The sequence below is a fragment of the Plasmodium gonderi genome (genome assembly GCF_002157705.1).
Source record: "Plasmodium gonderi DNA, contig: Chr10, whole genome shotgun sequence".
Classification (NCBI taxonomy): domain Eukaryota; phylum Apicomplexa; class Aconoidasida; order Haemosporida; family Plasmodiidae; genus Plasmodium; species Plasmodium gonderi.
Genome location: NW_021628935.1, coordinates 689,976 through 716,731, shown reverse-complemented (window position 1 = coordinate 716,731; position 26,756 = coordinate 689,976). Strand labels below are relative to the sequence as shown.

General features: G+C 31.9%; 5 protein-coding genes across 5 annotated transcripts; 3 read left to right on the top strand and 2 right to left on the bottom strand.

Annotated features, from left to right (window-relative positions):
* Positions 1 to 2,138: 2,138 nt before the first annotated feature.
* Positions 2,139 to 4,307, top strand: PGO_101520 (tRNA pseudouridine synthase; the record flags this gene model as incomplete). The annotated part of the gene is made up of 1 exon (XM_028688183.1): positions 2,139 to 4,307. One exon carries the CDS (start codon positions 2,139 to 2,141, stop codon positions 4,305 to 4,307), a length of 2,169 nt encoding a protein of 722 aa, XP_028543984.1.
* Positions 4,308 to 5,268: 961 nt separating this feature from the next.
* PGO_101510 (phosducin-like protein) lies at positions 5,269 to 6,396 on the bottom strand (the record flags this gene model as incomplete). The annotated part of the gene is made up of 1 exon (XM_028688182.1): positions 5,269 to 6,396. One exon carries the CDS (start codon positions 6,394 to 6,396, stop codon positions 5,269 to 5,271), a length of 1,128 nt encoding a protein of 375 aa, XP_028543983.1.
* Positions 6,397 to 8,467: 2,071 nt separating this feature from the next.
* Positions 8,468 to 11,049, top strand: PGO_101500 (transporter; the record flags this gene model as incomplete). The annotated part of the gene is made up of 6 exons (XM_028688181.1): positions 8,468 to 8,567; positions 8,888 to 8,958; positions 9,277 to 9,380; positions 9,554 to 9,614; positions 9,762 to 10,621; positions 10,917 to 11,049. The coding sequence occupies 6 exons, from the start codon at positions 8,468 to 8,470 to the stop codon at positions 11,047 to 11,049; spliced, it is 1,329 nt and encodes a 442-aa protein (XP_028543982.1).
* A 949-nt stretch (positions 11,050 to 11,998) lies between these two features.
* PGO_101490 (MB2 protein) lies at positions 11,999 to 16,873 on the bottom strand (the record flags this gene model as incomplete). The annotated part of the gene is made up of 1 exon (XM_028688180.1): positions 11,999 to 16,873. The coding sequence occupies one exon, from the start codon at positions 16,871 to 16,873 to the stop codon at positions 11,999 to 12,001; it is 4,875 nt and encodes a 1,624-aa protein (XP_028543981.1).
* Positions 16,874 to 20,415: 3,542 nt separating this feature from the next.
* Positions 20,416 to 25,142, top strand: PGO_101480 (ubiquitin carboxyl-terminal hydrolase 2; the record flags this gene model as incomplete). Its single annotated transcript, XM_028688179.1, has 3 exons — positions 20,416 to 20,540; positions 20,842 to 21,247; positions 21,417 to 25,142. The coding sequence occupies 3 exons, from the start codon at positions 20,416 to 20,418 to the stop codon at positions 25,140 to 25,142; spliced, it is 4,257 nt and encodes a 1,418-aa protein (XP_028543980.1).
* Positions 25,143 to 26,756: the final 1,614 nt, after the last annotated feature.

The following is a 26,756-nucleotide window of genomic DNA, read 5'->3' as shown; positions in this document are numbered from 1 at the left end:
GCAAAACTCAACTCAATCGAAATAATAATTTTCTGCATACGCTTTGTAAAAAAAAAAAAAAAAAAAATTAACATTTCTGCTTCAGCAGAGCAATTATAGGCTCATTAAAATATGTACTGTGGGGGCTCTTTAAATGTACATATGAGGAGAAATACTTAACAGGTGCATATATATGCAATGGGTATTAATTCAGTGGGTGTTTATGCAATATACATGTTTAATATAACACATATTTACACAATGCATATTTAATACATGTATATGTGTTTGCATTTTCTTTCGTCGGTTAATTCGTTATGCATGTTACATTAAGTGGAATACAAAAAAAATACCATACAAACATTGCAACACTTTTTCTTTTTTTTTTTTTTTTTTTTTTTTTTTTGGCCATTAGTACCGCCCTCATTAGGAAAGGGGCGGAGGCGAATATATTTTTTTTCAAAAAGGAAAAAATTCGTAAATTTTTTTTTAAGGATCTCTTATTTTAACAAATAATACAATATTTGTTATCATGCTATATTATATATATATATATATATATATATATATATATATATAATACATATTCTTGCGTGATGCAGAAACATATGTTATTCTCATTCACCTCTTAGTTGGTAGGGGAAAAAAAAAAAAACCTCTTTAATCACCCTATACAGGGGGATAGGGCGCACGTATTCCCAAAGCTGGTCAACCTTCACGATTATTTTTGTTAGCAATAGCAATGTTTATAAACGTTATAAATGCATATATATATGTATATGTACCTATATGTTTATGTATACATCTGTACGTTTGTGTACCAAAACGCATTAATAAAAAAATGATAATATTTTTAACCAAACTGTAAGTATTTTTATTTTTTTAATGTTTTCGATTTTGAAGGTTAAAAAATAGGGTTAATGGTTAATTGTTAAGGGTTAATTTTTAAGGGTTAATTTCTGAGGCTTAACTACTAAGTGCTAAACAAAGAGAAGAAAGGGATTGGTACACTTTTTATTTTTCGCGCCCCTTCTTCATCGCTTGTTGCTACTATTAAATTTCCATTATCCAAGTTATGTATATATATATATATATATATACAGCTCATGTATTTTACAACAGAGGAAAAGTGACGCTGAGGTAACAAAAAAGAAAAAAGTTTATTTCTACATGTAACTTTTTTTTTTTTTTTTTCCCGATACGCACGTGTACAAAGAATACATAATCTTTTTAAATATGTTGATTTCTGTATAATTAAAAAATTGTCATAAGGATTTTTCATAGTGTTCCTCGTTTCGTCCTAAAATTTTTGGTGCTCATGTACCTTTTCATAAATTTTTGGAAATTGTAAAAAGTACCTCTTAATTATTAAATTAGTATGAAAATCTCAATTTCTTCCGATTCTAAGATACTTTGATTAGGTCATCTCTACGAAATGTTTGTTACACAATTTTTGGGAATATCATGTCTCCACATTTTGATGAATTTAAAAACCTTTCAATCATAGACGAACTATGCAACACACATTACACGTATGGTGGACATGAAAGGACAACACGCCTGAGCGATTACACAGATTAATGCAAGAAAGTTAGAGTGGTGAGATAACGAAGATCACTTAAATGTATTACATATATATACATATATACATATATACATGTATGTGTGTACATATTGGAATTATGCATATCTACGTACACGCTTCTATAACTCTGCATCCATGAAGTGCCAGTTACTTTTTTTGAGGGTGTGTGAAGGTATTTATTCATATTTCCAAATTCAAGCTCTTACTATAGAAAAGTTTCCTTGCAAAATTATTTAGTCTAAACTTACAGTTCATGCGGAAAAACAAACGGAAAAAGTTATAATAGACAATTGTGGAATGGAGAAACTTACTAAGGGTTTATATGTACTCCTCCACACATACACACACCAAAAAAAAAAAAAAAAAAAAAAAGTTTTATCTGTTCATGTTTTGAAGAACTCTGAAACGCTCGTCAAGCCACAAAAAAAAATTTTTTTCTTTTCTTCTTTTCAATCAGAATTGTATGTATTGTACAAATTAGCTCATTTCACTGTTACATCATTGTTACATGACCATATAGAAGTAAATCATGGCTTGCTTTTGTTAGTAACCGACATGAAATACCGATTTGAACATGAATCCAGTCTTTTTACTTCTATACCTTAGCGTGCTTTTAAAATTAAAAATCAAAAGTAAAAGAACAATCAAGAAGACACTTAAAGTGAAATGCATACGTTTGCGCAACCATTTAGAGAAAAAATATTTCGTAGGAATCAAGTTGCATAAGATAAAAAATGAAAAAAAATGTAAAATGACGCTACATAGTGTCGAAGAAATAGCACATGAGGCCGACCAGATAAGCACCACTAATCCACCTGACCAGATAAGCATCGCAAATTCACCTGACCAGATAAGCATCGCAAATTCACCTGACCAGATAAGCAGCGCAAATTCACCTGACCAGATAAGCAGCGCAAATTCACCTGACCAGATAAGCAGCGCAAATTCACCTGACCAGCCAAGCCAAAGAGGAATTCAAAACCGCGCGAAATTGACAAACTTAATTTTAATCATTGACTATGATGGGACAAATTACAGCGGATGGACAGGTCTGGAAAACGAAAGCGAAATTTATTTAAATGCAACGAAAAATTATAAGCATATAACGAGTGAGAAGAAAAAAAATGAGAAATCAAAATATAAGAATACAGTGCAAAACACTATACTAAATTGCATACTAAGAATACATGGCTATGGAAATGATTTGAACAAATTTAATGAAGATATTTCCACTCATTTAAAACCGTTCGATTTTATAGGTGTAAGTAGAACGGATAAGGGAGTTCATGCAAAAGAGTATGTGTGTCAATACATATCATATGAGAAAACTCCTCCATGTGAAGGAAATATGAGTAAAATAAAGAAAGCATTAAATAGCTTACTAAATAAAGATATAAAAATAATAGGTGTCTTAAATGCACCATTTCACGATTTCAATGTAAGATATAATAATTGTGGAAAAATATATACATACAATTTTGATGTTCGAATTCCTAGCCAACCCTTAGAAAGGAATTATGCATGGCAACTGTATGACGATCCCAGATTTTCCTTTCTTCTAAGGGGGAAGAAAGCAAAAAAGAGAAAAATAAAGAAAGAAGAAGTGGAAGAAGCAGACGTGGAAGAAGCAGGAGTGGAAGAAGCAGGAGTGGAAGAAGCAGGAGTGGAAGAAGCAGACGTGCATGAATCAGACGTGCAAGAAGCAGACGTGCATGAAGCAGACGTGCAAGAAGCAGACGTGCATGAAGCAGACGTGCATGAAGCAGACGTGCAAGAAGCAGACGTGCATGAAGCAGAAGTGGAAGAGCAAAAAAAGAGTCATAATAAGGAGGGGAACTCTTTCAATTCTGGCACAACTGAACAGACATGTAAACATAATAATAAAAACACAAACGGATCTTCTATTATATCTCCTTGTGAAAAACAAAATGTAATTTTCCATTCTGATAACAATATCATTGTTCAAGATGATTCATTTAACCATGTTTGTGGTGAAAAAATATCTTCAACCATTAGCGATACTTCAAATGACAAAACTGTGAACAAGACATCGAATACTCATGCACAGAAGGATGATGTGTTGTCTCCAAATTTACAAAACCATCGGAAGGCAACCAGCACGAACTATGAAAAAAATTCTTACCATTCAGGCAAAAAAACTCTTACGCTTGAGGAATATATTTATGAAAAGATGACTTGTTGCAATTCGAATGAGAAGAGAGAAGAGCTCCCTTGTAGTGATAGTGAGGATGATGCAGGAGAAAAAACGAGAAAGAAAAACAAAGGGGATGTGACTCATTGTTTGAACATCATAAAAGGCAAAGGGGGAAAAAAATTGACAATATCATGTGATATAGATAAAATAAAAAAGTGCTCCAAATTATTCATAGGTTATCACAACTTCGAATGCTTTCGAGGAACACTAAAAGGGACTGAAAAATTGAAAAAAATTAATACTTTCTGTAATATTTATTTTCTGGATTTATACGAATTAAAAAGTAATATTTATCAGTTTGTCATTCAGGGAGACAGATTTCTCTATCACATGATTAGAATAATTGTTGGTACTCTCCTTCAGGTCGGGGTTGGTCTTTTACAATTTCAGGACGTGTGGGAAGCGTTATATCTTAGCAAGCCCCTCAAGGTGAAATTATGTGCACCACCCCATGGCCTCTGCCTCTCCAAAATTTTGTTCTGCACGGATGTTCAGGAGAGAATTTCCACAGCTCTGCTGTCTCATTAGTGCTATCGCTATCGCCATCGACACTGACATCAACATATCTGAATATCCAGAAGTATGTGCCTACATATATAATACCTACACGCATAAAGCCATACCATGTGTCGATACATACACACTCGTGACAATGTTACCAGACTGAGATCCCTGTTTTAAGTGAGTACACCTTCCACCAAATATTGTCGCGTTTTTACACAAAGTTCGTTTTGGAAATCTTCTTTTTCAGGGAAGCTGCTACATATATATATATATATATATATAAATTTAAGTTTTTTTTTTTTTTTTTTTTTTTTTTTTTTCTGTTGTTGATTGGGTGGAGCAGAAACAGACTAGTCTTAAAATCGAGGCAGGCACAACCATGGCAGATGCCGCACTTGGCATGTGTCCCCCCCCATTTTGAATATGTCATAGGAAATTTTTAACAAAAAAAAAATAAAATAAAATAAATAAATAAGGAAAGAACCGATATGAAAATAAAAAAAGGAATGACAACCTTGTTTTGCAGACGAAGGAATGACAACCCTATTTTGCAAAGGACGGAATGACAACCCTATTTTGCAAAGGACGGAATGACAACCCTATTTTGCAAAAGACGGAATGACAACCCTATTTTGCAAAGGACGGAATGACAACCCTATTTTGCAAAAGACGGAATGACAACCCTATTTTGCAAAAGACGGAATGACAACCCTATTTTGCAAAAGACGGAATGACAACCCTATTTTGCAAAAGACGGAATGACAACCCTATTTTGCAAAAGACGGAATGACAACCCTATTTTGCAAAAGACGGAATGACAACCCTATTTTGCAAAAGACGGAATGACAACCCTATTTTGCAAAAGACGGAATGACAACCCTATTTTGCAAAGGACGGAATGACAACCTTGTTTTGCAAAGGACGGAATGGTAGTCTACCCCACCCCATCCCCAAACACACATGCTTCTTCTCCCTATGCACATTTTTACAACTGATTTTGCTTGACCTTGCGATCTAGAGCAGAAGATGCATATCCTTTGGATTTTTCCACCCCCTCGTCAGAGGAGTAGTCGTCGTTTTTATGGTTTCTACTGAAGATGTTAAAACTAGTGTAATGTTTATGGGTTCTAACAGGTATTCCTTTTTCAGAATACCGATCAGCTCGATTTCTATAATTTTCATCTCGATCAGCATATTGATCTGGGTTACTACTATCAAGATCGCTATGATCCGTGTAATCACTAAACGTGTGTTCATTCTCCAAATAATTAGGGTGTTTTAAAATATTAAAATTTCTTAAAAATCCTTCAAAGGATTTTAAATTTAAATTATTTAACCCACCTTTTATACTATTCAATAAATTACAAATTTGATGTATACAAATGCCATTGTAGTAGATAAGAATAGTGGGTAATTTTGATTCTGGATAATTTTCTACGATTCGATTGTATATTCCTTTTGTGAATTTTATGTATTTGTGTCTTTTTGCCATTTCATTTAGAATTTTATTCATCACTTTGCATGCGATTACATTCTCTGAATATAAGTGAATAACAACATATGTGCCTTTTGTGTTTCTTTTGCCAACCCCATGATAAGCATTCCTCGATGCTAAATAATATTTTTTACTATCATTTAAATGTTCAGTGTGCATATGTTCTTCTGTATATGGGTACACTTCTTCTTCATCTTCTCCCGCTTCTACCTCATCATCATCATCACCCCTTGTGCTTTCTTCTAATGATTTGCGTGTAAACTCATTTAGTGGGTTTCTTTTACTGGCTTCATTAATTTCAGTTAAAAAATTATTCTTAGAAATTTCATAAACATCCCCATATATATCCAATGCCTTACTTCGATTTATTTCATTGATTCGATCTGTTTTATACTTTTCAATTATTTTTAAGTATTCCTCATCGACACAATTTTCTTCTAGTAAATTTAATTCCTCCAGATTCTTTTTCTCCAAAATATTAGTCTTTTCAAGTTTATCTAAATTTTTTAAATAAATTTCTTCTTCTTTTATCTCTTTTTCTAGTGCTGGTAAATTTCCGAATTTCCTTTGCAGATCATCCCATTCGGTTGTTTCTCTAGTGGGGTTGGTTGTCGACATGGTTTTTCACCTCCCCCGTCCTCTTAATCTATGCAACTGTGTGTATATATATATATATATATATATATATATATATATATATATATATATATTGCTGATCTGTTTGTGGATTCTTTACGCGAAACAAAATACAGAACAGAAATCGGGTTGGGCATAAGCACATGCATACACAAATGCATATATATATGTATAGGCTTGTGCATGTAATAATGTCATTTACTGTGGCATCTCGCCTTCTCAGAATGTTAAACCTCAATTTGGAAACAATGTGCCAAATAAGCAGCGTCTAATGTTAACCAAGTTTAACATTTTAGTTATCTCACATTGATGCTATCAGGCAAAAATATTGCAAATCGTTGGAAATTTAGCAAAGCAAGCTGCTTCTTCAGCACACTGTGGGGGTATCGACAGGATAGGGGAGAAAAGATAAAAAAAAGTGAAAAAATAAAAATTCGAAAAAATAAGAAAAGGTACCAAAAATAAGAAAAAGTACAAAAAATAAGCAAAAGTACCAAAATATATGAAAAAGTACCAAAATATATGAAAAAGTACCAAAATATATGAAAAAGTTAAAAAATAGATAAATAAAATAATGCAGCATAATGCAATATGGTGAGAAAAAAGGAAATTAGTTAAATAACTCCAAACATGGTGATGACATATCCCAGAGAGATGAATAAATAAAAACTTCTGCTGCTATACCTTTATATATATAATATCAATTTGTGAATGAACACGCTCTTAAGTCCATCTGTGCTGTGTGAAAATTGCTAAAATTTGTGTTTAAATACTTCCCACCACTCTAAAAACTTCAGATATCAAATACCATACAAAAAGTACAGTTTATTGTTTTTTTTTTTTTTTCCACGTTTCAAACTTTTCCATGCGCTGCCACTTTATTTATTTATTTTTTTATTTATTTTTTTTTTACTTTTGTTTTGGGACACACATGATGAAATTCGTCGTCCACCTCAAATTCTATGACAATAAAAAAAAAAAAAAAAAAAAATTTGTAAAGTAAAATCCGATCGGCGAGAAATATAATAATTTCCTCTCGCGTGTTTTCATCAGATTAAACAACTTATCCTACTTAACCAGATAGAAGAGTTCCCTCATTCTTTATATACCCTTCAAAATAAAGTGGCAAAACATGAAAAAAGAAAGTGTGAAAAGGGAAAGTTTGAAAAATGAAAATTTGAAAAAGAAAAAAATTTTATTTGCATGCACTTGTTCCCCACAACACAATGAAATTCTATATATTGCGTCTAGAAAAAAAAAAAAAAAAAAAAAAAAAAAAAAACATCATGACATTTAAATAACAGGAAAATAGGGCTTCCTTTCCATCGTCAATTACCTTCCCCTTTTAACTGGCATCTCTGTGGATTTTAACTTTTTCATTTTTTTTGCTCAGTTATACAAGTTGTCTAAAGAAGATGAATTATACCACCTCTTCGCCACATTGTCAACATATACTCCTTTATCCAAAAAGAACAGAACGATGAGAAATAGAGAGGGAGAAAGAAAAAACAACAACAACAACATACACCATACATACATGCGTGCGAACGTGCGATGATTTATACCAACTCAGGGACATTTCTTTTTAGAACAGCCATGCCAAAAACTCTCAGAAAATGAAGTAAAAATGAGATGAGGTCTAAAATTTAGTCACCCAGTTCCCAATGCTTGGAGTGTATTTACACCTTTTTTTTCTTTAAGAAATGAAATATGGTTAATAAAAATCATAGCAAGTTAAATTTTTATCCACCTTGCCTTTTTTTTTTTTTTTTAATCTTCCGTTAAAGTTGCATATTCAATGACAAGTTCTTATAACAAAGAAAATGTGTTTAAAAAAAAATAAAATAATTTCATTTTTTTCAATTTTACCCTCTCTCCCTATAACTGATGAAATTTGGATTGTATTTTTGTTCTTTTCTCTCTGTTGTTGTATTTGATCATTTTGATATCAGCTTGTTCTTTCAACCAGAAATTTTTTTTTTTTTTTTTTTCCCCCTTGGAGGCTCTGCTTCACTTTCTAGTCAAAAAATAAAATAAATAAAACTCCAAAAAAATGGAAGTAACCTCCACTTTGTTAGAGAAAAATAAGAGCGTCTCAGATGACTCATCTGAAGTTGTTCCAAAGGAAAAGAAGTTTTTCGTTTCATCAATTGGTAATGGCATCAAGTTGTTCCCAAAGGGTTGAATGTGGGTGTGTGTACCATTATATGTGTAGCTTCGTGTGTGCAACTTCATGTGTGTAGCTTCCATGGGCGTGGAGGTAGGAATACCAAATGTTCTGATGCACAAAGTTAGGTCTAATGAGGCACTACATGAAACAGTGCAACTTGGCACCTTCACCCATGAACCCTCAAAAGAAGCTATTGCACCACACAGAGTTGAGTGGTAATGATATTCCCACATATGCAGAAATAGTCATAATATTTGCAACTTTTTTTTTTTTTTTTTTTTTTTTTTTTGTTCATTTATGTAGGTAAAGCTCATTTGATAAATTCTCTCTATGGAATTGGTTACACGATACAAATTGCGATGTTGCCATACATGGTAAGTGCGTTCGTTTGTCCGTTCGTTTGTCCGTTCGTTTGTCCGTTCGTTTGTCCGTTCGTTTGCCCGTTCGTTTGCCCGTTCGTTTGTCCGTTCGTTTGTCCGTTCGTTTGTCCACTCGTTCGTAGCATATTTTTTTCTCCCCCCTTGACTTATTTTTTTTTTAAAAATTCCAAAATTTGCATATTTATAAATACATGGTTTAAGTGAATGATCCATATGCTAACTCAAAAACTTGAACGCGTGAAGGCTTAAACTGTGAACACATAAAAATAAAGGACATTTCTATTCTAATCTCCTTCCCCCGTCCACTCACAGTTGATAAACTCCAATGCAGGAATTGAGCACAATGGATACCTGCTGACAATATTTTCTCTACTGCAATTCGTAGGATCCCTATTTTTTGGCAGATTAGCAGACATGTTAAAAATGAGACATAATCTTTTAATAGCTACATTAGCATCAATCATGAAGCATGTAATGTATACACGAACTAAACACATGTGCACATTTGCGTGCATCGAGTATATATGATATCATTTCAACATAGGAATATAACAATTTATTTTTTTTTTTTTTTTTTCCATTTATACAGATGGGGAGTAAAGAAGTCCTTTTATTTATCCCTTTGTTGTTCGAGCTTGATGTATCTTATGGTGATAAGAATTGTCAAATTTGTTCACTAGTATAATTTAGCATTAACCCACAAGCCTGTGTGATAATGTATACTCATCAATGGATGTAACAATTTAGATACCACACAAAAAAAAAAATTTTCCCCCTGTTTTTTTTTTTTTTTTTAGCTGACTTTGTGCAGATCCTCTTGGACATACTACATCAGCTTTCTTCCCTCATTCTTCATGCAAACATTTCAAGCCTCATCTCTACTGGTATGTCTCAAAACAGACAGTGAAAAAAGAACATCTGCAATTGGGTACTTGAACTTAAGTTATGGTTTAGGGATAATTTTAGGTAGTCTCTTGGCAGGAATGATGGTGAATTTTTTAGGTCCTAGAGGAAATTTATTTATCGCATTTGTTTCTCAAATAATTGCATTATATATAGCTAGAACTTTGCATGAAGATCCGAAACTATTAAAAAATACAAATATAGGAGATATAAAAATAAATGAAATTTTGAATGGCATACAAAATGAATACATAAGAGTTTTAAATTTATTTAAAAAAACATATGGTATTTGTTTACTAATCTTGTTTGGATTATTACCTATATTAATGACTAAGTATGCATTCGCCCCAGTTGTAGTAGATATGTTTAAATTAACTCCATCACATACATCTTACTTAATGACATATGCAGGAATTCTAACAATTATTGCTGAGGGTATTTTTGCTCCTTATTTAAGTTCTCTATTAGGAGATATGATATGTTGTAAATTCTCAATACCTTTAACATTATCTGGATTTTTATTATTATCATTATGTGGTGCAAATGAATCTCTTGTTCTTATATTCATGTCTATTCCCTTATGTGGAGGTGCCTTGCTATACATTTGTGGAACTAGTCAAATGACAAAGAGAGTTGATGAATCCGAGTTAGGAACCGTTATTGGTTTGAATACATCCATTTTTTATGCTGTTACTATAGTGGCACCCTACTTAGCCTTTAAGTCTTACATTGCCTTTGGACTTGGATTATACTGGTAATGAGAGACGTGTACATAAATTTCACAAGAGAAAAGTGTATGAACTTTATATGCATGTATGTTTTCGTTTTGTCTTGTTTTGTTTTGTCTTGTTTTGTTTTGTCTTGTTTTGTTTTGTCTTGTTTTGTTTTGTCTTGTTTTGTTTTGTCTTGTTTTGTCTTGTTTTGTCTTGTTTTGTTTTGTTTTCTTTTCTTTTCTTGTCTTTTTTTTTTTTTTTTTTTTCGCTCAAGTGTGCCAATTCCAATAGGCATATTCCACTTCACCCATAATTACAATTTTCAATTTTTCTTAGGCTCTTTTGTGCTTTTATCTGTTTAGTAATCACCACATACATTTTCCTCCTAGACAAATCCACATTAAAAATATTTAAGGAAGACCACGACAGTCTCGAGACCATGTTCTCCAGCATGAAATTCGCATGGTAAATGTAGCAGACAAGACCAAGCTGGATACCTGCATGTATGTATATACCTATAACTTTGCCCAATTTTTCAAGTCTTAAGCGAATTCGTCAAGCTAAATATTTTCTGTGACAATTAGTTTTTTTCCCCCTCCCTACCCCACAATAAAGGGGGGCGGGACGGGGGACTGACAATTGTTGTTACTCAGATTTGCCGATTTGTTGAATGGCCTATTTTCTCATCCCTTCACTCCATTCAAGTGTATAATTTTTTTTTTTTTTTTTTTTTTTTTCTTGTCATCTATGGTTTTTTTTTCTCAAAAGAGCTGTGGCGATGCCCACTGGGGTGACAGGAATGGTGGTGAAAAAAAAAAAAAAAAAGAAGAAAAAAAATGTTTGTTACTTAACTGTTTTTGTGTGATATATATATGTAATCAATTTTTTTTTAATTTTGAGAAAAAGAACTATTTTTTTAAATAATATGTTTAAAAATGCGTACTATTGTATGCAAAAGAGGATGATTCTATTTTAGCAAAGGGTGCGCAAAAATGTGGGATATGCAGGAAGATTTAAAAAAAAAAAAAAAAAAAAAAAAAAAAGTATATAATTAAGTATGTAAGTAAGTAAGAAAGAAAGGGGGGGGTGGGTAAATAAAGTTAATGATGCACATGACAAATGACAAAGTAGAGCTGGTACAAGCTGCAACGGAAAAAAAAAAAAAAAAAAAAAAAAAATATACAACACGTGGTCGGTTGGATTTGATAACTTAGACGTGATAGTTTGCATGTGGAACGGACGAAAGGGGATAGATTAAACAAGACAGAAGAGATACTGGAGGCGAAAGTAAGGCCAACATGGCTCTCATTCTTTACATTATTTCCATTTTTTCCATGATACCCCCACACTACATACAGAGACAGGACACCACCTGTGCTTTAACCCTACTCCCCTTCGAAATGTTTATAATCTTGCTCTTACTCCTGATACGACTCAATTATGTCATCTGGGATAAAATCCATATAATTTTCAAAACCTATTCCACACTCATCCCCTTGCTTTACCTGCGATTTTTCCTCCCTGAGAATTTTAAGTGACACAATTTTCCCCATGTATGCAACTTTATCATTTCTCAAAATTCTTACATTGCTGTTAATGTTAATAGTGCCACTTTTGACAACACACCCAGCTACTTTTCCTAATTTAGCTACATTAAAAATTTTTAAAATAATTGCTTGTCCGGTGTATTTGCCACTTGGCTTTATGCTTAGTTTTTTTTTCATTTCTTCTTCAACCTGTTCGATCACTTGGTATAAAACATTGGCAAAAATAAAGTTGCAATTGGGTTTTCCAGCATTTTTCTGATTTTTAGAACTTTTCGGTGCACTTTTGGAAATTTTCACATTAAATCCAATAATGATAGCATTAAAACTTAAGGCATATGTAATGTCACTAGCAGTAATATCTCCAATATTTGCATAAATAATTTTATTTTTCACTCTGTATATTGTATCACTTACTTCTAACTTCAGAAGAGAACTCTTCAAAACATCTATTGTTCCTTGTTTGTCGCATTTAATAAAATAGTTCACGTACACAGTTTTCGGATCCACTTTTTTTTCAAAATGTTCAATCTTCTTTTCTTCCCTACTTTCCTTTTGTAATGATTTATCACGTGGTTCCCCATCAAGCGGTTCCTTAGCACTGATTCCTTTTTCTTTATTTATCAAGTCCTCTTGGAACTCCATTAATGCTGATTCAGTGCACCCCACCGTCTTGCCTTGCTGTTTCAGGTTTATTTTCCTCTTTCCTATATTCATTTCATTTTCGACATCAGTGCACACATTACTACTCATGTCACTGTGAGAACTGGGAGGCATGTCACTGTCAAAGCTGGGAGACTTATCACTGTCAAAGCTGGGAGACTTATCACTGTCAAAGCTGGGAACCTTATCACTATCCACACCGGTGGGCATACTACCAAATGGAATGATGTATTCGCGATATTTTTCCATACCAGTCTCCTCTCCATAGCTAGAAGACATCAGTTGTGATGCCAAATGTTCGTTTTTGTTATGTTCAGAAATTTCTCTCGCAATTTGTTCGTTCTGCACAATATAAAATTTGTCTCCAGCGATTGGAGTAGAATTCTTATTATATCCTATCACAATAACAGGGTCCGATGGATATGCAAATTTGATATTTTTATTTAAATGATCCTTCATTATTTTTACTTTTCCATAAGATGAACCTGTGTAAAAATAATCATTCAATCGAAGAATTCCACTTTGTAATAAATTAATGGATACAATTCCATTTTTATCAATATATGAATCTAAAATGACACCCTGTGTTTTTTCATTTCCCTCAATTTTTAAGTCCAAAAATTCAGATTCTAAATATATTGCATCTATCAATTTATTTATAGAATCTTCTTTAAATATAGAACACATAATCACTTGTATATCTCCACCATTCATTTCTGTGTATATTTCATAATGTAGTAAATCATTTAAAATTCGATCCACACTAACATTTGGTAAATCTACTTTTGTAATTGCAATTACTATTTTTATGTTGAACTCTTTAATCAGTTTGATGCACTCCACTGTCTGTTCTTGTATCCCCTCTTCTCCTGATATCACCAAAATGCTCAAGTCGGAAATTTTCACTCCTCTAGATCGAATCTGCATAAAAGCTTCATGCCCTGGTGTGTCAATAAGAGTAAATGTGAAATCATTCTCTTTCACCTTAACTTTAAAGGCTCTTATATTTTGTGTTATTAGTCCTTTTTCTTTATCTCTCTCCTTTGTTTTACATATGTAATCGAATAGAGAAGTCTTTCCATGGTTTATATGCCCAATGAAGGTAACTACAATGTTTCTTTTTTTCTTTTCCTCTTTTATTTTCTCAGTATTGGTAGTCATTAATGGGGGCTTTTTTCTTGGAACAAGACTCGTTTTTGATGAAAAATTATCCAAAGATTTTATTTCTTTTCTTCTGCCATCCTGCATTCCAATTTTATTTTCCATTTCTTTATTTTTTTCCCCATCTGGAATTACCTCTACCTGTGCAAACACTTTTGGGACATCCCCACAGAGATGTGCTTCCTCCTTGTAAGCTTTATCTTTCGTTCTGCAAATTTTTTCCACCATTGGAACTTCACGAGAAGAGCTTATCCCTTCTTTCTGCAGATTCGGATCTAGATCGTGACATTCATGTTGACATTGATTCATATCCACGTTAGTGCCTTTCCCTAGGACTTGTTGGCCAAATTCCACTACACACTTAATATTAAAATATTCGCAGGCTTGTTTTATTTGATCCACATTTAGTATATAACTGGAGGGATACTCCTTCTTATCGTTAATTATAAAGAATTTTTTCAATGAGGCTATGGAAATTTTTATCATTTTGGAAAAAACAGCGAGGCTGATATTCTCAGATATTCTGCATGACTTTGTCACTTTTTTGGTTTTGTAAAAATTTTCCTTTTTTTTTTTAACAAATTCATTGTTTTGGATTCTCTTTGGCACGTGCAAATAATTGGCATCACTTTGCTGATCTTCCCTCCGATAATTAATCATATTTTTCTTTTTCTTGCCCATTTCAGAGCTATCATTAGGTTTGTGCGAAAGGCCGGCTTTACCATCATCCATCTGTTCATCATCCATCTGTTCATCATCCATCTGTTCATCATCCATCTGTTTATCATCCATCTGTTCATCATCCATCTGTTTATCATCCATCTGTTTATCATCCATCTGTTCATCATCCATCTGTTTATCATCCATCTGTTCATCATCCATCAGTTTATCATCCCTTTCTTCTTCTTCTTCTTCTTCTTCTTCTTCTTCTTCTTCTTTCTCTTCCTCTTCCTCTCCTTGCTCCTTCTCCACCTCCTTTTGATAATCTTTTTTACGCACTTCTTCACTCGAACCTGTCTGCGAAATGGAATCTAAATAAATGCGTATCTTGTTAAACGTCTTGGAATTTGGGGGGACGGTCAAAATATAGTTAGATTTAAATTTTTCATTTTGTTTGTCATAAATTTGTATGTCTATAATATCCCATATGTTGAATATTTTATTAAACTGTACAAATTTTATCAAATTATTCCATTTCTCATTATTATTTTCTAACTGTTGAGTATTATTCACGTTAAATGTTTCCTGAATATGATTATCAGATTTTTTTTTTTTCTCAATGCTACTACATGGAAATAATTTAGACTTGTGTAAATAACCAGTACTTCCATTCTTTAACACTTTAATAAATATATATGAATCACATAATTTTGTTATTAGTCCTTTTGAAATATCACCCTTTTCTAATTTCACACATTCATTATATTTAATTACATTTGCCAAGTAGTATAAATTTTTTTTTATATTTATTCCTAAAATTTTAACAAAAATTTTTTGATTCAATTTAAAATAGTCATTTAAATCTTCAACATCATCACCTAAGTTACATCTATTTTTAAAAAGAATTCCATATTCATTACAATTTTTAATCTTCACTAGTACTCCGTTTGAGCTCACAGAATAAACTTCTCCTTCTAGGGTCTTTCCTACATTCTTTTCCTTGGGCATGTCTCCTTTACCCACTTTCGATTTTGAAAGAGTCTCACCTTGGTGTTTATACTTATTCGTGCCTCTGTCACTATCACGGGTTCTCACTCTGCCTCTGTCACTATCACGGGCTCTCACTCTGTCTCTGTCACTATCACGGGCTCTCGCTCTGTCTCTACCTCTGTCACTATCACTGGATCTGCCTCTACCTCCATCTCTTATCCCTTTTATTTTTTCTCTTTTATCGCAATTCTCGGTATGAACATTCATATCCTTGTCATATATGTAATTACTGGTCTCATAACTCTGCCCTTCTTCAACTAAGTCGCTATCTCTATATACATAATCAACATTAGCACCATCCTTCTCGGGTCGGGACTCATATTTACTATCATTTCTTCCTTTCATAGGATTGTTATTTCCTTTTTGACAAATTTCTGTATTTTTTACAGTTGGGCTGGATACTTCCTCATGTTCCAACTTTCTCGAATATCGTGATTTGTTTTCCATTACCATCTCTATATCCTCCTTCTCATGCTTCTTCAAATGGGTAGCTGATGCAGAAGAGGGGCCTCCATCACATTTTGATAAATGCACATATATATTATTTCCTATTTTTACATTTTTTCTTTTTTCATAATTTTCTCTCTTTTCTTTTATTTTGACATTTATATTGTATTCATCTTGTTCTTTATTTAGATACACTTTCTTCGACTCTTTGTTCTTTTTTTCCTCCTCTTTCTCTGAACATTTGGGTGAACTCGTAGCTTCAACATTCTGTTTGGATTTTTCCTGAATTTGAGAATTTCTGGCACCGTCCTTGGGATTGTGGTTGCCCTTCGTGGATGATGATCCATTCATATCACACTTAAACAGAAACAGAGAACATTTCTTTATCTTCTTTATATTGCTCCATTTGGTGTACTTGTTCTTCTGCACCCATGTCCCTAATGGGTTACCATTTTTTAGAGAGACCAAATATATGCCCTTTGTTATTCCCTTCGATTGTCTCCTCAACAGATTGGTTCTTCCAACTTGACCTTGATAAAAAATGGTATTTACATTTTTAATAAAACAAAACTTATTACCACGCTGATACTTACATCTAACGGGTGAAAATTCCTTTTGTTTTATTTTCTCATAATAATTAAAAAAAGAAAAATTTTTATCAATCTTAGATAATTTATATCCATAGAGGATATTACTACGTTTGTATAATATCGCGTATAATATAATTACTGATATGGCCCAACCAAGGAACCAATTCCTACCAAACATAACTGATTAGTTAAACTTAATCATTGATGGATGAACAGAGAATGTTGAAAATGGAAATTATTACACTACTTATCTGCTCACATAATGATATTTATAAAGGAGAGGAGAAAAAAAAAAAAAAAAAAAAAAAAAAAAAACCATCGTCCCTTTCTACATCTTTCCACACGTCCTTACATTTTTTTTTTTTTTTTTTTAAACTTGTTATCGAACCATGGGGTATATTAAAAGAGGAAATTGTAAGGTTGGGTACGTATGCTTTGGAACTGTGTTGTCAGGTTCGTGCTTTAAAAAAAAAAAAAAAAAAAAAAAAAAAAGTGAACAAGTGTGGGACGTAAAAGAAGATAGAAATGAAAAAGAAACACAAAGGAAAAATAGATAAAAAAAGGTGGGAAAATAATATATACATATAAAATATGTATAACCTTGTCAATGCTGCAACATTAGTAAGTACTTTTATTTTTCATGATTAAAACAGCACCTTTCTTCACAGCTGGAGTGATTAGTACTTTAGAAACATGTGAACTGTGTGAAAACAATGTGGGAACAATGTGAGAACAGTGTGAGAATAATGTAGGAACAATGTAGGAACAATGTGTGATTTATGTTCGAACTATATGTGATTTATGTTCTAATTTTAACGTTTGAATCTCACATCCTGTGTAGGTGTATATATATAAATAATAAATCAAGTAAATGGGGTCCAAGCATTTTAAAAAAAAAAAAAAAAAAAAAAAATGTTCAAGGGAGGAAAAGAAATGATTGCCAAAATGGAAAAGTATGAACAATGAAAAAAGGTAGATTTTATTTTTATTTTATTTTTTTTTTAAATGGGAGGAATTGTTCTTTACAACGTCACTTGTAACATTTTCTTACACGCAGTTATTGTATAAACTAGCGAGGGAGAGGAAAGGTAAACATATATATATATATATATATATATATATATATATATATATATATATATATGTGTGTGTGAAATAATAAATTTTATTTGAATTGCACCATCACAGACATAGCTATAAAACCTTAGAAAACATATATATAATATTCTTGGGGCTTGGTTTGTATTCGCGAATAAATACTCTTGGTGGAGAAGAAAAACATGTTTATGTAAAGTAGAAAGGAAGCAAGGGGAGAAAAATTTTATAAAAATGTTTGAAAAACAATTTTTTTTAAAAGAAAAAGGAAAAAAGGGGAAAAAAATTTAAAAAAATGTTAAAAAAAAAATGTAAAAAAAAAAAAAAAAAAAAAAAAAAAAAAAAAAAAAAAAAAAAAATGTGAAACTCAACTACGATGTAGTATATACACTAAGCATTTTTTTATTTGCATAACCAAAGTATGTAGGGGAAATGGTAAAACATGCTTTATAGCATAAAAACAGGTTAACAAATTAGAAAAAAAAAAAAAAATACACAAATCGTCTTAACGATTGATACTTATGCGTGTACGTATATACGCCTGTATATATATGTGTACAATTGTGCATCTGCACTCATACATTCGAACTTCCAAATGTTTATATAATAAAATGTCCCCCACGTATCCCACAATATTGTAACCCATTTTTAAATAGCACCATAGAGAGAAAAAAAAAAAAAAAAATTCAAGACTGAATGAGGAAAACGGAAGGAATTATAATAGTGTAGTATTTGTCAGGATCTAATAAGTTAAGCAAATAATACATGGGAGGTAAAAAAAAACGAAAACATGACAAAACAAAAAAGTAACAAAACGAAAAAGTGACAAAATGAAAATGAATATTTTTGAAGAATGTGACATATGCGTTTATATAAAAATGAACCAGCTGAATCTAAACATGCGAAAAGTGAAGAATGACAGTGTATTCACACACCTCGTGGTACATGAGCAAATGTACATGCATATATACATTCATACGGTAATGCATTAGTAGGGTAATACATTCATATGGTAATGCATTAACACGTTAATATGTTAATACGGTAATGCATTAACACGTTAATATGTTAATACGGTAATGCATTAACACGTTAATATGTTAATACGGTAATGCATTAGTATGGTAATACATTCATACGGTAATGCATTAACACGTTAATATGTTAATACATCAATACATCAATACATTTATACATGAATACATTTATTCCCGTTTGTGCACCGCAAGTGTACAAATGTGCTGACTTAGTGTTATATATATATACTGTATAGTGATAAGCCCATGAGTATATGTTAGCAGGAGCAGCAAAAGCACGCCTATAAATATTCACCCTTATCTTTCCACCCTCTGAGGGTTCAAACGAATGGTATACATAATGTATATATATATATATATATGTTACATAGAGGGCAAAATTAAAATAACGTAGTATATTGTAAAGTGAGAAATGCAAGAGAATTGCAGAAAGATTTTCTATTTTCCTATTTCTGTTTAATTCTTTTTGTTTTTCTTTTCTCGTTGAGATCATTTGTTGGATTAACCTTGACTTCATGTTGATTTTATATTCAACATAACGTTCGCTTTTTCAAGGCTATGTTGTCGTTAACTTTTTTTTTTTTTTTTTTTTTTTTTTTTTTTTTTTTTTTTTTTTTTTTTTTTTTTTTTTTTTTTTTTTTTTTTTTTTTTTTTTTTTTTTTTTTTTTTCCTTTTTTTTTTTTTTTTTTTTTTTTTTTTTTTTTTAATATATCCCCTCCATTCCTCCCTACATGAACAAAGTATTTTTACATTTTCTCTTCCTTCCTGCATTTACAGGATTTTTATGGTGTGGAAATTTTATATTATGTTACCTGCCTCTCTTTTTCTTGTAAATTTACCCTATCAAATTTCATTATGATGAAAAGAGAGGAAGTAAAAACGATTTTTCTTCTTGTCATACTACTACCGTATTTCTCCTATTGTTATGCTTTTGTTTGAATATTCACAATTACGTGAGTACACGAGTGCAATACATACTTGACAAATGTATAAATTGTGAAACTTCGCATAAGATTAAATTTGTAAGTAGGGATATATTACACGTTGTGACATTACAAGACCTCTTGTAGGCACAAATCTGTAATGTCTGTAATTAAAAAAAGGAAGAAAAGAAGGAAGAAAAAAGGGAAGAAAAAAGGGTAGAAAAGAAGGAAAAAAAAAGGGAAGAAAAAAAGGAAGAAAAAAAGGGAAGAAAAAAAGGAAGAAAAAAAGGGAAAAAAAAAGGGAGAAAAAAAGGGAGAAAAAAAATTACATGTACTTTTTAATTTGTGTGCAGAAAAGGAGAATAAAAGAAAACCAAAATAATCGCAGACCGATTAACATTCGAACTACGAACAACCACAAAGATTTTTAATTTGACATATTTTCTCCTCAAATGTACAAGTTAATATGTTAGCAGAAGAAACATACTTAGAAATGATAAAATAGCAATTATCATAACAGTTTATATTATTTGGGAATTTTTCTGTTTTTCGCGAATGTTTATTCCCGTTCCTATATTCCCTTACTTTCCCTTTTTTGTTTTTTTGCTGTATATAATTTTATAAAAATAATAATAATAATAAAAAAAAAAAAAAAAAAAAAAAAAATGGATTCACCAATCACTTCACATTCCCCAAGCAAGAATTTAACACTTGATAAAATCCAAATTCTTAATTTATTTAAAATTTTTGACAACTTACCATTCGATCCTAAAAGTGAAAGTGAAACATGGTAATAAATATATACGTCTACTCACCGCTGTGGTCTGTATTGTATATTATATTGCACATCGGATTGGTGTAGATATAATGGTCTTCCCCACAGTATTATCTTCATTGTGAATTTGATGCATGTGAATGATGGCGAAATTTATGGCAATAAAAGCGTCAGTTGTGTCAGCTCTTTTAATTACATTCTGATTTATTTGTTTTTACCACGTAGTTCTGGTTTTACCACGTAGTCCTGGTTTTACCATTTAGTCCTATTTTTACATCTCCGGAATTCCACTCACCCCTTCGCTACTCTCACTTAGGTACATTGTGAATAAAGAATTCATTGACAGTTTGAGGAACTATGAAGAAGGAAAAGTGGATCGTTACCTCAGTTTAATTGATAACAAACTATTTGTGGAAGACGGAAATAATGTTACGACAAGAACGAGATTACTAAAGACGTATGAAAATGGAAACGGAGTCCATTTTTTATTGTACCCTGAGAAAGCTATAGAGGTGCTAGAAAAGCATTTTGAATTTAATTTAAAAATTCCTAGAGCTGTATATCCTCATAAAATTCCCAAGAGAGATAAAACAATTTACAAAGTTGATATACAGCCATTAAAAATTTTTGTGTATTCAAAGAACCCAAATGGGTTCTCCAATCCGTCCAAAATGAAAATCGTCATTTTGAGGAATGACTCCATTGAAGATGTGCTCAAGGAGGTTAGTTTTTTTTTTTTTTACCCTTTTTCTCCCATTTTTTTCTTTTATTTTTCCCATTTTTTTCTTTTATTTTTCCCATTTTTTTCTTTTATTTCTCCCATTTTTTTCTCCCTTTTCGCCCATTTTTTCCCCACTTTTCCATATTTCGCTCCTTTCATCAACTTGGCAGGTTATTAACGATTTCGACCCAGTGAGGTTCAAGAAGAATCTGTTTTTTGCAGAAGAAATGGACAACAAAAGGGAATACAACTGGGAACTCCTATACTTGCACGATTCGACAGAATACAATTTAAAAAAAAAGGTGTGTGATTACAGCATTGATGAAAGATGTTGTTTTTTAATAACAAACGAAAGGGCTGATATAAAATGCCTGATGAATGAAAGTGAATATTGCTACACGAGGAGAGAATCTAGCTTTAGGAGATCTGAAAAGGAAGAAGACTGCATGAGGGGTTATAACAATACGCATGGAAATCTGCAACCAGATATGCAATCGAATATGCAATCGAATATGCAATCGGATATGCAAACGAATGCAAACCCATTGATGCAGGCACATGATAGCACGGTAAAAAAAATTAGCTACATCTTCCAACATGGTGGAGACAGAGGATTGGTAAATCTTGGAAACACATGCTTCTTAAACTCGTCGTTGCAATGTTTAGCAAAGATATTGAAATTTTCAAACTACTTTTTAAGTGGGAAATTTTGGAATCATATAAATTATTCGAATCCTGTGGGTCAACATGGGAGACTAGCGAAAGCATATTATGAAACATTGTTAGAATTATGGAAAATAAATAAAAGAAGTGAACCATATGCACCAAAGGCCTTAAAACAAGCCATAAGCGAAAAAAGAGATGAATTTTATGGATATCAGCAACATGATTCTCAGGAATTGTTAGCTTTTCTACTAGATGGGTTACATGAAGATTTAAATTTAATTCAAAAGAAACCATACTATGAAGAAAAATTACAAGGTGGATTGGATAAACTAGATACAGATGTTGCAGAAGCATCGTGGAATAGACACAAAGAAATTAATAATTCTATAATTGTTGATTTATTCCAAGGACAATATAGATCACGTTTACAATGTCCAAAATGTAAAAAAGTTAGTATAGCCTTCGATCCGTTTATGTATTTATCCATTCCATTACCACCAAAGAAAAATCATCGTATATGGTTCCATGTAATTCTTAATAGAGATTTCCCAATAGGTATGAGATTTTCCTGCTCTTTTAATGGTTCACAAGAGGTTCTAAAGTTGAAGATATTTTTTTTAAGTATTATAAAAAATTTAAAAAGTAAAAGAAAAAATATTTTAGTACATAATAAATGCATAATTAAAAATAATAAAAACTCGTACGATGGTAGTAATATTTGTGCGAACCCTACCACGACACCTAGCAGTAGTAACAGTAGTTGTGGTGGTAGTGGTGCAAACAGTATGAGTAATAATGCTTTTAATTTCCATGCCAAATATTTGGATGAGAAGAATGACTATTATGAAGAAAATGATGACAATTGTAGTAATGCAGATATAGCTAATTATATGAAGGCAATGAAAAATGAATCTAAAATAAACAATACATTGAAAGAGCAAGAAATTACAAGTCTTCATGAAAGTATATGTGCCATGTGTAACATACAAAACATTGAGGAGTTAGAGATTAACAATTTATGCTTCCTTTTCACAAAATTTAAAAATTTAGCTTGTAATCAATTCTTTCAAGTACTTCATAATACGGATTTTGTTGTAGAACCACATTCAAGAAATGGAAAAGGAATAAGTCATATTTTTGTTTTTATATTACCAAAATTCTGTTCGCATCTAATTGATAAAAATGTAGATGTAAAAGCAATGGATGAAAGTCTTGAAGTTTTAACGAGTTCCACCGTAACAACCAATAATACAAGTTTGAAGGATGAAGAAATTAATTTGAAGAATGAAACTAACAATAGTGCAGGAAAAAAAATGCCCAAAAGTGACAGTAACACGAATTCTACCACCCCCACGCCAGTAGCGGGTCCTGTAACAGATGCAGCATCTACATCTATCGTTACCCAGGATGGTATGCCTATGGTTGCTACTACTGCAGACTCTACTTCTATCACCACTTCTGTGGCTACCTCCACCCATGCCAATATTGATAATAGCAATAATAACAACTCCAGTAAGATAATTAAAAAGAGGAAGGGGGTTCTGGGATCATCAAACATGAATGATAGTCCCTTGAGGAAGGGAGAAAAAACATACGCAGGAGTAGATGAAGATGAAGATGAAGAAAGTGTTATACCTATCATCACATCATCAGCTACAGCTGATAAGGGAGGAGTGAATAATGATAATATTAACGGAAATGCAAAGGGGACACCAGAACCACATGATGAAATGATAGAAAATGAGGGAAACTTTGTTAACATGCAAGAAACGTGTACATCGACAACTTCCATTTGTAATGAGTCTAATGAAGTGCATAAGAACAAGTCTACCTGTGAGAAACATATTTCATACAATGAATTGTTTAGAGACAAAATTTTCTTTAATCAAGACTTTAATAATCTTCATGATAAATATTTTTCGCTTCTTATTGTACCATTATGTAAAGATGAACAACTTTTTTATAAAATGAAAAATAACGATTTGCCTCTCTTGTTTAATATCCCTTTTAATTTTACTTTGAATGATCTATACGACAAAATAAAGCATGCTTATCCAACAAAAAGAAAAAAAAAAAAAATTACTCTTGTGGATAATGCAAAGGGGGAGGAGAAGAAGAGTAGTACTACTAGTGGTGGTAGTACTGGTACAGTTCCACAGGGGAATAATAATAATAATAATAATAATAATAATAATAATAATCAGAAGGATTCTTATATTCAATTATTTAGTAACAATGCAAACTTGAAAAATGGACATAATGAAAGTAACAAGAAGAATACTGTACCATGTAATAATAAGCACATGACAATTAAACACAATCTGAGCGAATATGAAGAAGAAGAAAAGGATGAAAGAGAACAATTGGGACATGTTTCAGAAATGAATAAAAAGTATGATGTTAATGATGATGATGATGATGAAGAAGATTACATGAGTAGAATTACTCTTTATCTTCCATGTTACAATTTAAAGGAAGAATGGACACCCCAAGATAATCTAGGTTTAGAATTGAAAAGAGATGGGACATATCTTACTGATTATATAAAGAATTCAGATGAAAAGAGACTCATAATTATACATTTAAATAGTGCAGGTATAGATGAGGAATTATCACTTGACATAAAAACTATTACATTTCTTGATTTAGAAGACAGGTATGGAATTGACACATGCTTGAAATTGTTTTCTGAAGAAGAACATTTAGATGAAAACAACACGTGGTATTGTGGAAATTGTAAATTACATGTACAAGCATATAAAAAAATCGATCTTTTTCGTATGCCAATAATACTAATCTTACATCTAAAACGCTTTAATAACACAAATAGATGGTTAAGAACAAAAATAGATTCATATGTGTACTATCCCCATAAAGAAAATGATTATTTAAATATGGCCCCATACATATTAGAAGACGGGTTAAACCATATGAAAAAAATGGATCCCCATTATTCTCCTTTGTATGAATTAATTGCTGTCAATTGTCATACAGGAGGATTATGTGGTGGCCATTACTTTGCCTATGCCAAGTTGAATGGTCGATGGTATAATTTCAATGACACTTATGTCACAACTATTGATGAATCACGGATAAACACGAAAAATGCATATCTCTTATTTTATCAACTGCATACTCATAAAAATGAGACATTTGCTGATATACTGGAGCAAAAGAATTTAGCAGAAGAGGAGGCCATTCGCATGGCCAATGCCAGTTATTACAACTAGATTATCAGAGAAGAAGAGAAGTAGAGAAGAAGAGAAGTAGAGAAGTGGAGAAGTAGAGAAGTGGAGAAGTAGAGAAGTGGAGAAGTAGAGAAGTGGAGAAGTAGAGAAGTGGAGAAGTAGAGAAGTGGAGAAGTAGAGAAGTGGAGAAGTAGAGAAGTGGAGAAGTAGAGAAGTGGAGAAGTAGAGAAGTGGAGAAGTAGAGAAGTGGAGAAGCAGAGAATTACTCATAAAAGAAACGAAATGCAGGCAATTACGTCAAAGTGAAAAAGAAGAGTATATAAACACATTACATATTATACATCGCATAACTCAGCGCAGCTTCTTCTTCCACAAATGTAAAGAATATTTTTAGAAAAATTTTATCCTCCTCCTTTATGAACAGCATCCCAAGCAGTCAACTGCAAAAGTGTAAGAGGAATGCTGAATAGCCAAGATATGCCCAAAGAAAAAAAAAAAAAAAAAAAAAAAAAAAAAAAAAAAAGTTTTATGCTAGCCCAAAGCGAGGATATTACATTTTCTTTTTATTCACATTTTCACTTGGGGATTTTTCTTATCTTCCGTATATATCCCTCCCTCCTTTCCTCAAGTTATATATATATATATATATGTATATGTATATGTATATGTATATGTATATATTTTTCGCACCCCCCGTTTGCATGTGTCTGTTGGTATCCTCTTTAATTAAACGTTGCATGCAAATATTACAGCTATGGTTCTTAACTGAGTTCAGCACACAACCTCTCATACTTTAGTGTATTATTATTCCATTTCGATTTACCTCTGTACATTTAGTATCGTTACAGTTTATCAATTTTCAATTTATCTCATTTCAACTTTTCACTTTTCAATTTGTCCCATTTCGACCCTTCACTTTTCAATTTATCCCATTTCGACCCTTCACTTTTCAATTTATCCCATTTCGACCCTTCACTTTTCAATTTATTCTGTTTTTTTTTTTTTTTTTTTAAGCGCACTCTTTTCATTATTTTATAAATTTTGCTGAATCAGGTTCTCTTTCGCGGCTACCTGTTTTCGTTACCTTAAACCATATACTCTACACGTAAAAAAAAAAAAAAAAAAAAAAAAAAAAGAGAACATACCCAAAGAAAGACAAAGAGGAATGACCCACCTGTATTACTTCATTTTGTTTTGACACATTATCTTGTATAAATGAGTACATGTATATAGTCGGATATTCATGCTACTTTATCAGATTTCTTTGTTTTATTTTTCACTCCATACCCCTATTCCATGCTCATTTTTAAAGAACGGCCAAAACCCAACGCGCCTTGCATGCTTACAATGTATAGTTTGTGTCGTCATGTTTTGTCTCGTTTTGTCATGTCTCGTTTAAGCTATTTATTTTATTTTATTTTATTTTTTTTTTTTACCACTTTTTACACACAGGTAAGCTGTATGCACAAGTGATTTTGTCCAATATATATCCTCTTGACATTATAATCCTTACCAAAAAAGAGAAAAAAAAAAAAAAAAAAAAAAAAGGCAACCCTGTCGAGTTAAGAAATTTCTTTAAATGTGTCTGACGTTCCCCTTCAGACAGTTGTCAAAAAGTGTTCCTACTTCTGCTTGTATTTTGAATGAACATCTCCC